Source organism: Molossus molossus, unplaced genomic scaffold, assembly GCF_014108415.1.
Source record: "Molossus molossus isolate mMolMol1 unplaced genomic scaffold, mMolMol1.p scaffold_m16_p_8, whole genome shotgun sequence".
Taxonomy (NCBI): domain Eukaryota; kingdom Metazoa; phylum Chordata; class Mammalia; order Chiroptera; family Molossidae; genus Molossus; species Molossus molossus.
In genome coordinates, this window is record NW_023425402.1 from 81729757 (window position 1) to 81747253 (window position 17497).

Below are 17497 nucleotides of genomic sequence, written 5' to 3' on the forward strand. Positions count from 1 at the left end.
TCTGCCAAAACTGTTTTATGTGTGCTGATAATAATTACACACACATAACTATAGGTACACACATATATAGGAAAAGAAGTTTTAAAATATACAACTATCTTGAACAAAAGTTTAGTACTTTATCTTCTCTTTTTAATGTGCCAAGTACTCTATGTGGTTAAAGATGTAATAGTGCTTCAAAAGAAATTATTCCTGATAAGTTGTGAGTTGCTATCAATTGGTTTACATTTCTGTAGATTATGAGTAGTAAAAGTGTTAATGGCATAACAGGATTAAGCTTTGAATTTGTTGTGTATTTACCAAAGCACTTTAGTAAAAAGCCTGTGGTACAGTTTATCCACATGTTGGCATGGGCAACTCAATACAAATATAAATGCATATAAATTGAGATCTCCAATCTAAATTTGATAGGTTGAGTATTTGCAAATTTGAAAGTTTTCTATTTCTTAATATACCTACATAGCACAGTGTTTTATGAAAAACAAATTTTTCAAGTTTTATAAGCATTATTTCTCTTGCTTTTCATGGGAAGTGTTTACAATTACAGGAGATATCCTTTAAGCATAACAAACTGATGAGAGAGGGAAAATTATGAAATTGTTCAATAATCAGCCAAAATACACTGGGGTCTTAACAGAAATACTGGACAAAAACAGTCTCACTTAGAACTCACTTAGAACCATAAAGTAGCTTTATAACAAGGCTCCAGTGTATAGTTCTTGACAGAAATCAAGGTTAAACTAAATAGGTAAGAAGAACAAATTTGTAAGAGAACTGTTCATTTTTTAAACTTTTAATGAGTGGACCAATAGATTAACTTTCCATGTTAAGATGTCTAATAAATTTAAAATAAGGATCAGAAATGTAACCAATATATTCAGACTATAATAAAATTTATTAATTCAAAAATATAAATAATGATAATTCAAAAATACCTATAAAACATGAATTTAATAAATGACATACATTTCTTATTTAGGAAAATTAGAAAAAATTGAGTCCTAAATATCATGTCTTTTACGGATATAAATGTGTGTGTGTGTTTATGTATATATGCTGTAATTCTTGATTTTTTTTTTTACCTTTCTTCTTTTAATTAGTGCATATTTTGAACTGATTAATTTAAGCACACCTAAATAAATTGTTGTTTAAAATAGCTGAACTTTAATAAGTACCTAAAGTGTGCTAAGCACTGTGCTAAATGCTCAACATTCATTACTTCATTTAATTCTCACAACAAAGTAATAAGGTTAGTGCTATTGTTATCTTCCACTATAAAGATAAGGAAACTGAGGCTCAGAGAGATGCAATAATATTTCCATGATTTCCAGTGTGATTCTGAGCCAGGAAGTATAAATGAGCCTGTTCTTCTCACATGTAATGTAATATATTGCTTCCTCAACAATATTTTACCTTTTATTAAAAAAATTGTTTTCCATTAAACAAAACATTGACATGTAGATATGTTTTCAACTAAAATTTAACAGTGAACTTCATGATTAAAACAAACATTTTGATTTGTATGATTCAATATATATGTGTGATATATGCACTTTACAGATGCAATTTGGTAATTGTTTTGCCTAAGTAATTTTAATACTCCACAAACCAATACCACACACCACTATGTAGGTTCCCTACCCATTATTCACATCAGAAGTCAAATGTAAAAAGTAAAATTTCAGAAACACTAACACATCATACTATCCAGCTTCTCACATATGTTTAGGGAAGGGTAAGAATAAAAGCCAGAAACAGAAATCATCAACAAATAAAACTCAGGTACATAATAAATTGTCAAGAGCTAAAAATGGTCCTGTTTTTCTAAACATAGGAAAAGGAAGGAGATAAAATAGATCTTTACACATGTAAAGCAATTACAAAGAAAAGAACATAGATATACTGTATGAGGCTAATTACATGAAGCATGCAGAGATAGCTAGTAGTAAGCATTAGTAATAACTGTAATTAAGAGTAGTTACATTAAATATTCATAATGGGATACTGTTATTTACATATAGTGGTACTTACATCCCTGTACAGCCAAATCTACAGCCCAAACCAAAGTCAGGTGTGAAAGAAAGCACAACAACGTCAGTGAGTACTAGGACGTAGAACAAGGAAAAGTGTACAGTTGTTCTTTATTTTAAAAAGCTAGCAATCACTTTATAGGTAATAACAAGCAAAATGACTCATATATATAAGCCAACAAATTGGGCAGACTGAACTATAGAAATACTTACATCTATATAGTTGGCATTAATGTAATCTGAAGAAGGATCATCCTCGACAGGTTGTAAGATTACTCTGGAGTGATCATCTAAAATTTTTAAATAATAAAATAAAAGCTGTTAAATATTTCCCCTGTTCCGAGACAATGCCACTGGTCTTAGAATAGAATTAAATAATTTAATGGTCAATAAGCGCTTATCCGTACTACAGTATCTAAATTTTCTTAAACACCAGTCATTTGAAAAAAATATAAGAATTAAAAAAATATTTTTTTGTTCTTTATTGATTTTAGAAAGAGAGAGAGAGATAGAAACATTGATGAGAGAGAACATCGACTGGCCCCTCCTGCATGCCCCCCACTGGAGACTGGGCCCACAACCTGGGCATGTACCCTAACCAGAAATTGAACTTGGTGACCTCATGTGTCAGTGTTCAACCAGTGAGCCACGCCAGCCAGGTGAAATATAAGAACTCTAATAAGCTTATTACTTATTAGAATTATAATATTCTGTTAATCAAAGCTTTACTGAGTAACATCTTCACAGTTAGGATGCTTTTAGGGGACATGATAATTAATGTTTGATGAATCATCATTTGTCAAGGACTTGTCTAAGAAACTAAACTAGCCTTGATTCCTAATTCTGCTTCTCAGGCATAATTTTAAATGAACAGGATCCTTCTACCTGCACTTTACAGCAATGGAGCCACAGAGGTAGGGGGTGAATTCTGAACCCCTTCTTTCAACTTCCAATTTCTTGACTCAAGATTAAATTCTGATGTACTCATAAGAATCTTTAAAATAATTTAAATTGAGAAGAGAGTCGTCCAAGTATTTAAGTAGTTAGTTACAGGCTAAATTATGTTCCTTGCCTCACTGCTTCTGGGGTTTCATACGATAATTTATCTATCCATGTACACATACCGAAGCGTTAAGGAGGAGGATGTCCCTAATGATAAATAACAGGGAGCAGGTGGAGTTCCCACAGGCTCCAAGGAAGGAACAGAGGTGTGCAGAAAGAAGATCATTCCCACTTTGGTGGAGGTGCAACAGTACTTTATCACTGAACAGGTATTTCTTTGCATTACCCTGATATTCTCAGTTGTTTAATAACACCCCATGCATTTGTGTGCAGACATAAAATCACAAAGAACTATATCTACAGGGTGAAGAGTATGAATCAATTTAATTTATGGGGATGATGATAATTTCAGAGTCACTGCCAATAGCCAATGATTTTTTAAAAATTTTTATTTCTTTATTGATTTTTTTTTTTAGAGAGAGGAAGGGTAGGGAGAGAGATAGAAACATCAATGAGAGAGACCATCAATTGGACACCTCCTGCATGCTCCCCACTGTGGATTTGGCCTACACACAACCTGGGCATGTGCCCTGACCAGGAATTAAACTGGCGACTTCTTGGTGCATGGGTCGACACTCAACCACTGAGCCACACCAGCCGGGCCTCAATGATATTTTAATATTAAGTGGATTACTTTATAAACAGACATGCCACACCCTGGGATTCTCTTAAAATTTAAAACCATATAAAGAGGAATTGCAACTTACTATTTATCTTCTATGCACAATATTTACATTCATTAAGAATTCTATGAGAACTTACATGCTATAATGTTTCCGTATCGGTTTTTTGCTCTATTTTGGTCTTTTTTAGCTACATCCCAAGATGCTGACTGTCCTTCAAAGAAGCTCTAGGAAAAAAAATTAACAAGCAGACTAAATTTAATTCTTTTTCATGAATCAGGTTTATCGTTTTGAAGACCAAAACAGTAATAGCTATTTTCTCAAGGAGGCAGTCCTACAGTAGTTACTGAGACCCATCTTCAGAACACAGCTTATTGGCTGGAATCCTACTTGTTCTTCTTGAATTGGACTGAGTTCAAATTAAGGACGAGAAGCAACTTCAGAAAAAAAGGACCTTAAAGTTATTTCAAATTTAACATTGCTATAACTTTGCGAGAAGGAGGTGGAGAAGCATCAGAAACTTCAAAACTATTTTTAACGAGTTGTCTTTTGAATGTGCTTCCTTTAGCATTTAGAACAGGAAAAAAATTGTTTCCCCCCCTAATTATCACTAAATCATGTGCAATACATCACATTTCAATTTCTTTGAAGATCATAGAAAGACTGAGTCTCTACAAGGGACCATATGAAAATGTTAAAAAGTCACTATCTCCAAGAATCTTGGAACAGATGAATTTGTTGATTGGTTTAATTACCATATGTAGCAATTTAAAATATGGATATACATTTCTTTTGGCAGAAAAGCTTTAACTTTGCTCAACACAGGAAATGGGGTCTTCAAAGTATCAACGGTCTTTGAAGTGAGGTACACAGGAATACAATGAAATGAACCAAAAACCCCAGCTCTGACAGCGTATTATAATTTCTTGCACTATTTCATTACCACAGCACAGTGTTTCCAGCCTACATCTAAAACCAACTTTCAAAATTCAAAGATAATTATATTCACTCCCAAACTAAGGTATACAAGTAATCTATAAACTTAATGTAGTGTTTAGACAATTCTTCATGAAATTGGATGCATTTTGAATGGTCTTTTAAAGTAAATTAGTGCTTGAATTATTTCCCTTTAAGTGTGTGTGTACGGTGGTCCATGTATGGTGGTGAATGTAGGGTGGTCCATGTGTGGTGGTGGAAGACCTTCCTTCTCTGCAACCTACTGCTATTTCTCAGTAAGTGAAGGTTGCAAAGAAACTGTTTCCTTTTGCTATGTATTGTTAATTGGGATGTTTAATTTAAATTACTTCTCTTATAGTTTAAATATTGGTATTTTGGTTTGAGAAGGAAGTGGAAACATGGCTGGAAAATTTTCTCATATCCTTCTTTTGACTTCTGAACATTTGGACTTGCAGTACTCTGTTTTTTCCTCCCCAGCCACCCTCCACAAATAATGCACAAAACAAAACTGAGAGTCATGAGTGGTAATTTAGAACACAATGCTTCATCCCATTTCTCAACAGAGGGTCAATAAGCCAAGAGGCAGAGAAGTACCTACTGCTTGAGTTATTCGAGTGAACAAATATGCAATGATACCATCGAACACAAGATATCTTGCTACGGGTTTTTTGAGTGGGGACATGTAAGATCTAACAAAGCGGTTTTTGAATAACAGTAAAATAAATTATAGAACCCAATATTTTTTAATTTTTAAAATGTATTAGGTCCAGCTATATCCCCAAGAAGTACCCTTTACTTTCAATCTGTCTACCTCCTCTCTTCATATAGAAACTTGATTTTTCACTCCAGCACAGATTTAGAGTGTCTACATAGTATTCAACTATTCGTTACGTTAAAGGGAGGAAATCTGTTAAATTCTGCTAAGCATCATGGTTAGAAATAACATTTAACATAGTACAGAAACTTTCACCTCATATTCCTCTTTGAACCCATAGCTGTCTGAAGTCTTCATGAGATTAATGTGCTGCAGTAAGTCGGCCACCCTGATGGCTGGGTGCAGCTGTCCCGTCTGGTAAGGGGATTCTGTCCCCTCACAGAGGTAGCGAGGAACATCAAGAAGACGGCTGGACTCTGCTGTAGCACTGTGGTTCTCATCTGGCATTTTTTAGATTCAAGAACATTAAAAAAAAAGACAAAGTTATCTTGTTTAATATATATTAATGCAAAGAAGGTTTTAAAGACCTCGTCATCTTTCTGTTACCAGGAAGAAGGGAAAGAAATCCACTGTAGGCCTAGGGCAGCATCCCCATAAAGACAAAGCCTTTCACTTCGGCCCAAGGTAAACACATATGTTTATTTCAGCAAGAGAACAGATGCTCTGAGATGTAGAGAGACATCTGACCCATTTTTATAAAGCACAGTGGGAGATTTTGCTGGGTTCTTACTTTTACCTTGTATCTGCAGTCATAGCAGTATAGAACGGGAACAGAAAATCAAGTTGTCAGTTGGAGAGGTGTGTTCACTGTTGATTAAATTGAACAAACTCCTTTGCAGCCACATCCCAACCTCCCTCTAGGCAACCCGTCCCCACATGGCTGCTCTTCTTGCCCCTGTGGCCTTACTATGCCCAACTGCCTGGGGCTTCTTACCACGGCACTCCAGGCTGGGAAACGGGCATTCTATAGAATCACCCCCTGGACCCTGTCTGTGAGCCAGGTCACATGTGTATTTTTACTCAATCTCTACCCACTTGGTTTATGATTGTTGTTGTTGCTGTTGTTTATATGCTAATATATTTGGACTCTTGTGGCTACGGTGAGAAAGAAACAACATATGTCTCTGGGGTAAAATATGTAGGTACTTCCTCTGAAATTCTTCCCTGGACCATCCAGGCAGAGCTACATAGCTCCTGCTTTATGTTCTTGTGGCTTCTTGTTCTACATTCATTTATTTGTTATTTTAATAATTTTTTCTTTACTAAACTCTAAACACTTATAGTATAGAGACAGTGATATGTATATATATATGTTTATTCCTAGTGCCTGGTGCAAAGCAGTCAATAAACATTTCAATGAGTGAATTAGTTAAAACCAGGTGAATCCCTTACCACCCACATTTAAGAGTAGGCCCCATCCCAACTGTGTTATTAGCTAAAATGAAAAAAACCTTTAAGCATCTTTCTGTCATAAGAAGGAAGAAAAAAACAAGAACATTTTACCTATGAAGAATAAATATTATTTTAATGACCATAGTTCTAATCGTTACAACGAGAAAAAGCATGCTTATATTTATCACATTTAAACTTACCACTTAAAAAAATGTTTTAAGGGGTGTTACTTTGAAAAGCATTATACTGCCATGCTCATTAACAGAAGAGAAAGTACACTCTTAGGGGAACTTTTGTTTTTAATGATAATGCATACTGTAGAGAACGATATTTAATTAACAGTGAAACATTTCAAATGCTGGTACATTTGCCTGTTCTATCACCAACTCTACAAATAGGATATGGCAAAAAATGAATTGTTGTCCCCATGATAAACATTTTTTCTTCCTGGAGAAGGAAAAAAAAAAAAAGAACCCCACAATCAGATTTGTGTGCTTCTATAATTTAGCTTGATTGCATTTACTTTACTTTCGCTTATTAGGCTGAATGCATTTTTATTGTTTTTTTGTTTTTGCATTTACTACTAAAATACCACAATAAATCAAAAACACTCCAGGTGGATTTTGTTGTGACCTAACCACCCAACTGAATCAATGCCCCTTATTTAGATTTTGCCCACCCCTCTACACACAGACATTTGAGAGCAAACATAATTCAGGAGATTTTCCTCTTCTTCCTATGAGACTGTATTCCATTGATCTAACTTTACTAGAGTATTACAACTGATAGACTGGCATAATGATATATACATCTCTCTAGTAAAATTAATCAAAAGCTACGGTCTGGGCACTACTCAGCTTAGAAGGAGATGAGGAAGAGCAATGTCAGCGAGGTGAACTGCAATCACCTGACCTGCTCGGTGGGGCAGCCGCAGAGCTCACAGCACACCTGCCGGAGCAGCTGACTATTTACATTTGTAAAAGGCTCAGAGAGAAACACAGATTTCACCCATATTCTAAATCTTACATAATTACTTTCCAGTACGAAAAGCCTGTTGTTTTGCCATTAAGCTTTAATACAGTAGTACAATGAGCAGTATTATTTTAAAATAATCACATATGAATTATTAATCTCAATACATTTCCACCTCATTAAACCACCTAATAATGTGACTACTAGTGAGCACATGTACTAATCATTATCCTTATTACATATTTAAGAATAATAACTTCAAGTATTTCTTTGACGGAAAGGGTTTCTAGAGTTCTTTGCAATACACTTACCAGTTATAGGGACTTTAACCCAAAGAAGCAGTAAAACACAAAAAAACAAATATATAAATTAATATGAAAAGTTTCTAAGCTGTTTTTAAAATCAGTAAGTAGATATTAATATTGAGCAATATTTGAAATGATTTCAAAATTGCTTTATAAACACAAAATCAGTTGGATGCAAAACAAGTATAAACATCATGATTCCAAGAAAGATGAAAAATGCGGCAAGTCATTTTACATCTGATATGATTAATGAGGTTTAGCTTTTAAATAACAATAAAAAAAAATTAAACAGCCCGACTTTCAAAATGAAATAAAAGACATAACGACTGTTTATATGAACAGGCTTGATGACTCTACTGTGTTAACCCGAGCCTTCCTTAAACATAAATATCCCTATTATAATAACCTCTAATACCTTACAGTTTGTTAAAACTCACATAATATTATCTCATTTTCTTTTTACAAAACTCTGTGGAAAAGTCATCATAGGAATTATTATACTGTTTTACAGATAGGGGAGCAAAGATGAAAGGTATTTCCATGAGTTTATACTATGAGTCCACCGGAGGACTGGGACTCGGACCCAACTCCACGTGTTCTTAAAATAGTACCGTAATAACATTTTAACATTTAGGCAACTAATATTTTTCCAGCGAGTTTTAAATATTTCAATTGAATGTTACTTATTAATTTGATGATGACAGCATTCTACAGTCCTCAACAAAAGGTGACATTTTCAGAGGCACTTGGTGCCTTCGCAAGGATCCCGATTCCTGACTTCTCCCTGAATAGTCAGGTCACCCTGGGGGCGAATTCCCCAGTTCATTCCCCTGCCACTATCGGTGTGGATGTTAAAGGGAGAGTACAATCAGCAACAGAGAACACTGCCTTCCAGATTCTTTTAGAATATATATCCTTTATATTATACAGTTATAACTTTGAAAAACTATTTTAGTGAAAAGGAGGTGTATTTTACTTAACAGAATTAGTGGAACTGTTCCAAAAATATTTTGAAAATGTAACTCAATGTTGAATACATGGATAATAAAACATGCATACATTGTAAGCTAAGCTTTATGTTCCCAAGGAATTTAAAGATAAACCATGAACACTGGGAACTTTTAAGACACATTGATATGGTAATATCTACATTTCTTTGGTTAAATCTTAAATGTTAGAAACATCAGTTAAAACTGATATATAACTTGTGAACATATAAGCACACTGCTCACGAATCATTGGTGTAAAATTAGCCAAGGAATTGAGTACAAATTGAAATGAAACTGATTCTATTCGTAAATAAGTAATTAGATTAAAAATGAATGTGATTTTACATTTGAAAAGAACTATTTATCGCTAGTAATACCAGTTGTCTTATAGGTTATATAGTAACTATAAAATTAGGAGGATTTAGAGAATCCCTTTCCATCAGATAGATTTTTACATATAGACAAATAATTAGCACTAGTCCCTGACATGTGTGCATTTGACTTCATTCTACAAACCTGCATGAATAAACATAAGTCTTATATTAAGGGCCATTATAATTTTGCTCCAGATCTAATGGAATCAAGAATTCATGAATTTGTTGCTTTAGAAAAACACACCTTACTAATTTGAAATCCATTAGATCTGACTGGTTGACCACAGTTGCTCTTTTTGATAAGATGATGACTATATGTTTTAAATCAAGCTGCTTCCTGCACTGATTTAAACTATAATTACTATTGACAAAGTTATAAACCATGCAAGGAGATGTGATCCATGCAGAAAAAAGAAGATGATAAAGAACTGGGGCCTCACCTAACACGGCAGTCGGCACAAGTGGATCATTGGGCACTGCACAGGAAAACAAAGCTCATGAAGGAATATATTGCCCTCAAGTTGTGTTTTACACTCTTTTTTTCCCCCTTTACAATAGATTTATGTTTTCTTAAGGAATAAAATTATTAGACTTTCTTTGATTACTATAACCTGCAAAAGTAAAATTCTCCTTCAGCTTGGGTTATCGTCAAACACCAAGAAAGGTGCATCAATAATTATAGTTCAGTACTCTGTTTAACTTAAAAAGCCAGGAAGATTCAAGTTAACATTATAAAGATTGTAAAATTAGGAGGGAAACCCATACATCTATCAAGTGCAAGGTTCTTAGAGAAATAATTATCTCATATTCATTTCAAATAAATTTTATAGTTAACTGTGGAAAATAGATTTAATCCTTTCTCCAAGTCCCTAGTGGATATTTATTGCTAAATTCAAACTTCCCAGTAAGACAGGCAATAGATAGAAAAGTGTGGAGAACAAAAATGCTTTCAAATTCTTATGAGTTAACTATTAAATCAAGCTTTTAGAGAGATGGCACATCTATATTTTCATCAAAACTTACTTTCAACAATATTTTATGTTCTTCTCTATTATTTATTTTATAGTGAAATAAAAATAATATAGATCAGAAAGGCCCTATCATGATTAAAATTAAATTCCAAAATGACTATAGCATTTCTAACTACTTTGGTTAAATACATATCAAGGAAAATGATGGGCTAAATTTAGGGCAAATCATGTCTGAAAATTTTCACCAAGCTTAACATTTCAGAAAAATACTTCCCTTTCTGCAAAGGCCTAAATGCAAACAACCTACAAACACTTTATTTTCTCAGCCTTAGCACAACATATTTTCACACTGTTTATAAGAAGTAATACTTCTACTGTCTATTCTTCCCTTATATACTGTTTTCCAAACTGAGGTACGCAACCTCTAGGACCTGTGGCACGATGCCCCTTGTATCCAATGCCAAGGAAAAATATGCTTTGCCTTCCTCAAGCATCAATTTCACTCGAGGATTTGAAGAAACAGGGTTTGATAATTTCACTTGAATTTAACTAACAAACACAGTGCTATAGAAAACCATATATAGAATTGATTGGAAATATGAAGATAAACTAACATTGATTGTAAGCCAATTATTCAAGTCATCTGCCATTACCCAGGACTATAGTGGAAATATTTTAAAAGTCCTGCCTTCATAGATCAACATTAGGTATTATCAACATGGATGGAGGGTTGGATAAGTTGGTAGACAGATGAATGGCTGAATAGATGGATGAATGGATTTCACCATTCCCTGCCAATCCCCCAATTCAAGTAAACTTTTGTACTTCACATCAGATACTAAAGAGAATATAGATTCCTCTTTTCCCTAGTTAACTTTTTGTTAATGAAATTCTCCAGGAGCCTACAGAATATTTTAATAGAATAAATTTATCCATGTCAATAATTCCCAGAAAGAATATGTCTCTTATCTCACAAAGAATTTTACCTTGCACAAAGGAAGTTTCAAACGGGAAAAAAACCATAAATCTGACAAACTGATTTTATGTAGGCAATCAAGTATATTAAAGCAATGACATATTATTTGGTCTGAGGTGTATGAGTATCTTATAATGATATAGTAATAAAATTCATGCAGCTTGAAGTTAAAGTGAATCCAGCATCAAGACTGAAAATAAGTTCTTATAAATTCCATAATATTCTCTATTGCGTTTTTTTTCCCTTTCTAGCTGTTTCTTCCATCTCTTTTCCTTACTTCCTCTCACTATTCAAAAGGTAATGTGTCGACATCCAAGCACACTCAAAGAGCTTCAGAAATCATTTATGAAAAATGTAATGAGGCACTTACATCTTGGACTAAAGTTATGCTGGTCCATGAAGGTGATGGAAAGAGGATCTTCCGCGTGCAGGGTGCTCTGGTCAGCATAGCTTCGGTCCATAGCGTTGACCATGTGCGTCATCTCCTGCCGGGTGTTCCCCAGGGCGTCTTTGCGTTTTTTAGCAAGCTTGCTGCCAAGGCAAACACAGAAGGGGAACCTCAGAGTGAGGCTGGAAGCAGAGCTGACACCAGCGGCACACAGTTCAGGAAGCCCAAGGGCACGGGTATAGATGTGGTTTGGAAATACCTTAGGCATAGTTTCGGGAATTAAGTTTGACATTCAATCAATATTGTTTGATTACTATGAAACTAGTTTGTCATTTGGGTATTTCAACATTCAAGCTGTCCACCCAAACATCTTATTTCTTATATTGTATCATTAAAATCAAGTATTATAAAATATAACTGCACTTTATTACAAACGTACTTAAATACTTCCTTATTAGAGTTGTTCAAGAAAAATTTAAGCTAAAGCTAAGTTTTGGTTTTCCTCCTGGGCCATTAATTTTTTTTATCAGCTTTTGGAAGTTCTTCTGAGGAATAACATGACTAATTTTTCAAGTTTATTTTATTATACTCTTCCAATTAAAATAAACAAAGCAATCCCATTCTTCATTCTTTTTTATTATTCAGTAAAAATGCAACATGTGTAGATCAACATATTTATCAATATATTTATAACATTAATCCAAACCTTATCTTAGAGACTTGTAAAATCAACCACAGCTACATATAATGCAAATGCACAGGAACATATGGAAAAGTTATATACTATACAAAAAGTAGATGTAATACACAAATGACTATAATCTTGAATGATAGACATGGTCAAATCCTAAAAGTGTGTTTAGAAACACATGGCAGAGTGTCCACTATAGAAATGCCTTATAAATTCAGCAGGGCAAATGACTTTGGGGACTTGGAAATAGAAGAGTTAGACTTTTCAGCTACTCAAATACTGAAATATTTACCTTAATATCAGTTATGAAACACTACATTCTGATTCTTTATGATTATTATATATGAAACATGTAATAAACTATCAAAGATAATAAAACATTTATATCACATTAATAAGACAATTTATAGGGTATAAATAAAGGCACTCTAAAAGCTTGTAGTCGCCAGATTATGTTTCTAAGTTTATGTTGCCTTGGAAATATTATTTGGTTGTTTTAAGAATGCCATATCTCGGCTAGATTATTAACTAGGACATATTCTGATTCTCATTAGTATCTGTACTAGAGCAAATATACTGCAAATATGTTTTTTTAAAAAGCGCATTTAATAGTTGTATTTAGGTAAAAAAGCTTTTCCCTTAAAAATTCAAGAGTTACTCCTGAATACAACTTTTTTCCTTAGAATTATATATTTGACCTCACGGGATAAATATCCAACACACCCAACCTATGCACACAGCAGATCTGACACCTAAATAAGATAGTCTTACATTAAGCTTTAGGGATGAAGTGGTATTTTCTTTAGGAATATTAATGATAATGACAGTACTAGTAGTGAGAAAACAGTGAGACAAGTATAATAACTAGCACAACCATCACCACCACCATTACTACCACTAACTACACCATCACAATTACCACCACCACCACCACCACCATTTATTAGCAATATTTGCTCTATTCATTGAAACGTTATTATCTCTTTTTCTTCTAGGCTAGGCAGTAAAATCCTTCTACTAACCTTACAGGTTTCAGACAGGAACTATGAATGATCGTATTGCCAGTGGGGAGACACCGCACGAAAGGGTGGACATTGTGGGAAACTGGAGACAACTTACCTAGGTGACTACTGCATTTGATCCTAGTGTTGAGCTTTTGATTTTTAAGTTATATTTAAAGAGAAGTCATGATTCTGAATATTTATGTTAAATTTCCTGATTTTTTCAAGTGCTTTTATTTTTCCAAACAGCGTATGAAGCAAATTAAATCAGCAAGTCACGTTTTAGTCTATAGACCTCACTTTCCAAACTTACCTCTATAATGTTAGATAGGATATATTTTCTTGTACCTACAATGTCCTTTTACCTCCAATATCTGGTGAACTTGCATTCTGTCTCATCTCAACAGAGAAGCTTCTCCGACTAATTCCAACAATCTGTTTCAGGTTAGGTTTCCCTGCTAGGGGGGTTCACAGTGCCATGTTTTCTGCCTCTAATCACACTCATCATATATTATTGCCAGTGCCCTTTTCACTGTCTTCCCCACTGTGTGTTCTGTGAAGGGAAGAGCCGTCTGTATATTCCTAGCACCTACAGAAGTGTCTGGCACACAGTAGGCACTCAGATAAATACTTCTTGAATGGATGAATTAGGCCTGTTAGGTGCTTCACACTTTTCATTTGTTAATTCAGTTAATTCTCATATCAACCCACTGAAAAGGGCATGAGAATTTGAATTGTATAGATGACTTTATTGAGACTCAGACAAGTTAAATAACTTGCCCAAGGTTATTTAGCTAATAAGCAGTGAAAAATGACCTGGCTTCAAGGCCTACACTCTTATGCTATATCCAGTGGCTGACATTTTTAAATGCCACATTACAAAGTGTACTATAATGTACAGCATCTACTTACTCTAGGAGTGAAACATTAATTGATACAAACTTGAGAAGAGGAATGTGATCGCAGCACAAATGTTTTGCCATTTTAAAATTTTGAAACAGCAAAAAAGAGAGTTTAAGAAATAACTTCCAGTCTTTGTTGGGCAAGAAGAAAGAATAAATTGATTTCTCAAAAACTGTAAGGGATTGAACTGGATAAATATAAAATAACTTGAAATTGGGATTAAAATGTTAAAATTTGGAAGATGGGCAGTTCAAAGCAAATAGAAAAGGCAGGTTTGACGTTTGAGGCTTTACTTTAAAATATATATAATTTATATATTTCATGATGAAGGCAGCGTATGAAGTAATGAATTTGTCAAATTCATGGCAGGTAAATGTTTTCATGGCAAGGAAGGATCTTTACTTTTGAGATTCATAAACCTTTGCTAGTTGTCAAATTAAAGCTGACTATAACCTTTGATAGTATCTGCCAACCATGTATTATCAAATTGGTTCTAATACCTTAATTGTCACAATACTTAACTCAGAAATAAAATTAACATCGGAAATTAAAATTAACATCAGAGTTAAGTGTTTTGATCAAGAACTGAGTCTTACTATGATGATGTCAATGATTGTTAACTCAAAGACTGAATCTGGTTTACATTTAAATTTTAATCTAATTTATTTCTACTTTCATTTTTTTAAGTCTTTAGTTTGGATTAGCTTCACTAGTTGTGTTTGAGCAGCTTTTAAAAGCATTATCTCTGTGACATGCTTTCTAATTGTGATTAACAATGCCAGTAGCCCTAAATATTAACCTACTACCTAGCCTAGAATACTGAAATACCATCCATCCACTAAAGACAATCCCATTCTAACATTATCAATATATAGATAGTTAAGGGGAAGCTTATTGACATTCTCATAATTAAATATTTACTGATTTCTGTATGTTTGATGCTTGGTCTCCCTCTGAGCAACGAGCAGATATAATGTGCACTTTAGGACAGTTAAACAATTCATTTTGCAACTACTTGAGTTTGACAGATGTGCAAATAACTTTCATTATCAAAGCAGCCAAGAGCATAAACTTCTGCAGGTGGATATATTGGTGGGCTATAAAGAGGAAAAGTGCTCCATCATTGTATGAAATGGTACAGTTAATTACCTGTGGCTTCATCCAACATGATTTAACAAGAATATTATGATTCATCACAATAAGCTAGGAGCATTGTTAGTTGACACCTGCTTGTTTAGCAGATTTGAAGAAGCCAAACATTTATAACATTTTAAAAGGTTGGCAGAATTCTATTATAGTCAATGAGACTCAATAACTTTTGTCATTAACCTAGTTTAAATTTACCTAGCAAAATAAATAGTTTGGGATATTATGTCCCAAACTTCTGTAATCATAATTCTTAAACTTTAAAAGTTGGTGGATTGAACACCGATCAAGCAATGTCCACAGATACTTTGTTGTATCATTCCTTTGGATTGGATGTATATCCTGCATCTAAGGTAGTAAAATGAAAAGGACTAAGAAAATAGAGTGGACAATACTCTTCATCCTTATCCAAACTAGCATTCCATACCTAATTATAGGGTGAGCGAAAACTCTGGATGAGAAAAGGAGATACGTGACAACTATATGTGTTTTCTGTAGGCGAAAGGGACTTTTCCCCCCTTTGATTTTGGTTTTTCAAAATAATAATCCTATTTATGTTAAAATAAACAATATTTTTTCTTCTCTAAAATGTAATATTTCTTCATCACTGCAGCATTATAATGTTATCCATTTGTTTTCACAAGAGCATGCTGACTGCCTAGATGGTCAGACAGAAGGCGTTTGTTCTGAAGTTATGGCCCATGTTGGACTCCAGGAAATGTGGAGACAGATGTTTTCACCATCAGCCCTGATGTGACTGGCATCTGTGAAGCCACTTTTGATTGTTGTTGTGCAAATACACTGGTTGGGTCATTTTGTCAAATATAACAGTGTTACATGAAGATAGGAATTAGAGAGTGATAACCACTATCTTTATCAAATGAGTGAGGTATCCTACTGATAAGGTATAGGTTTGACTTAAGTCAATAAATGTTTTAGGCTGTAGACTAAAGCTACTTATGGAAAACTGAATATTAAATTTAAAAGTAGCTGAACATACAAAAATACAATATCCCTTTTAAAAAAGATTAACAAAATAAGTTAATAGGTAAACATTTTAGTTTTAGAGTCCAGAAAAATATTTTTTGAAATGTCACCAAAATTGCAAACAGCCTGTTTGTTTTGTTTTGTTTTTGAAAAGGGATACTGCATCTTTAACACATGTAAAGTTGTATATCACCCATTTTCTACTTACAGGTAGTAGGAGTAAGAATAGTAGCTCCTCCTGGCAAGCAAATCACAGACAGTGGAAAAAGAGAAGCAATGGTGAATGAAAAGCGTGACTCTGTCACATTCAATAAAGCAGAAAAATGTGCGTTAAAAATAAAATGAAATAAAATAAAAATCATGTTCTTTTTGGTTTGCATTTCAATGTGCTCATGCATTGGTTAGATATATTTTGCCATGCAATTAGACAGATATGCAATAGAAAAATAAAATTTAAAATACATAATTTGGGAAAAAATAACATGCCGACATTTCTTTTATAGCCAAAAAAATTGAAAAATTAAATGGATTGTGTATCTTCAACATGCATTAAGCATATCCTCCATTACCATCTAAATGTCATGACAGATGGAACAGCTGTGCATAGAACTTGTACACTAAATTGATTATTATTCTTTAGATATAAAACATAAAGATCTATTAGGTTAATATAGAATATTTGCAGAATGATACCTACATTTTTATAAACAAGACATTATATCTTAATGGTACAAAGGTACATACATATATTATGTGAATATACATATGCACCATACACTATATATACACAAAAATATGTCTACAGTAGATGTATGTGATCATGATATCATACACAAACATTTACTGTATTGAAACATAATTTCAAATTTATGTTTGGAATTATTAAAGCATTCATGCTGTGCATTTAAAATATAATACAAAACCAATGAAATAATGGCATACATTTAGAAATAATTCAACAGCGATTAAATTAAAAATGGCATTGCGTTTTGAAAGATGCAATATCCCTTTTCTT

At 33.6% G+C, this 17497-nt stretch overlaps 1 protein-coding gene across 4 annotated transcripts in view; it reads right to left on the minus strand.

The window, feature by feature from the left end:
* The window catches only part of PTPRK (protein tyrosine phosphatase receptor type K), a 502788-nt gene that overhangs the window by 23692 nt on the left and 461599 nt on the right, over nucleotides 1–17497 (minus strand). For 2 of the 4 annotated variants that reach the window (XM_036248312.1, XM_036248315.1), the window contains 5 exons: nucleotides 11737–11897; nucleotides 5643–5827; nucleotides 3855–3942; nucleotides 2244–2320; nucleotides 2032–2049 (listed from right to left, as the gene is read on the minus strand). In XM_036248312.1, coding sequence (XP_036104205.1) covers nucleotides 2032–2049; nucleotides 2244–2320; nucleotides 3855–3942; nucleotides 5643–5827; nucleotides 11737–11897 — 529 coding nt within the window. The remainder of the gene's footprint in view (nucleotides 1–2031; nucleotides 2050–2243; nucleotides 2321–3854; nucleotides 3943–5642; nucleotides 5828–11736; nucleotides 11898–17497) is intronic. The other 2 variants (XM_036248313.1, XM_036248314.1) reach the window with 1 other exon arrangement.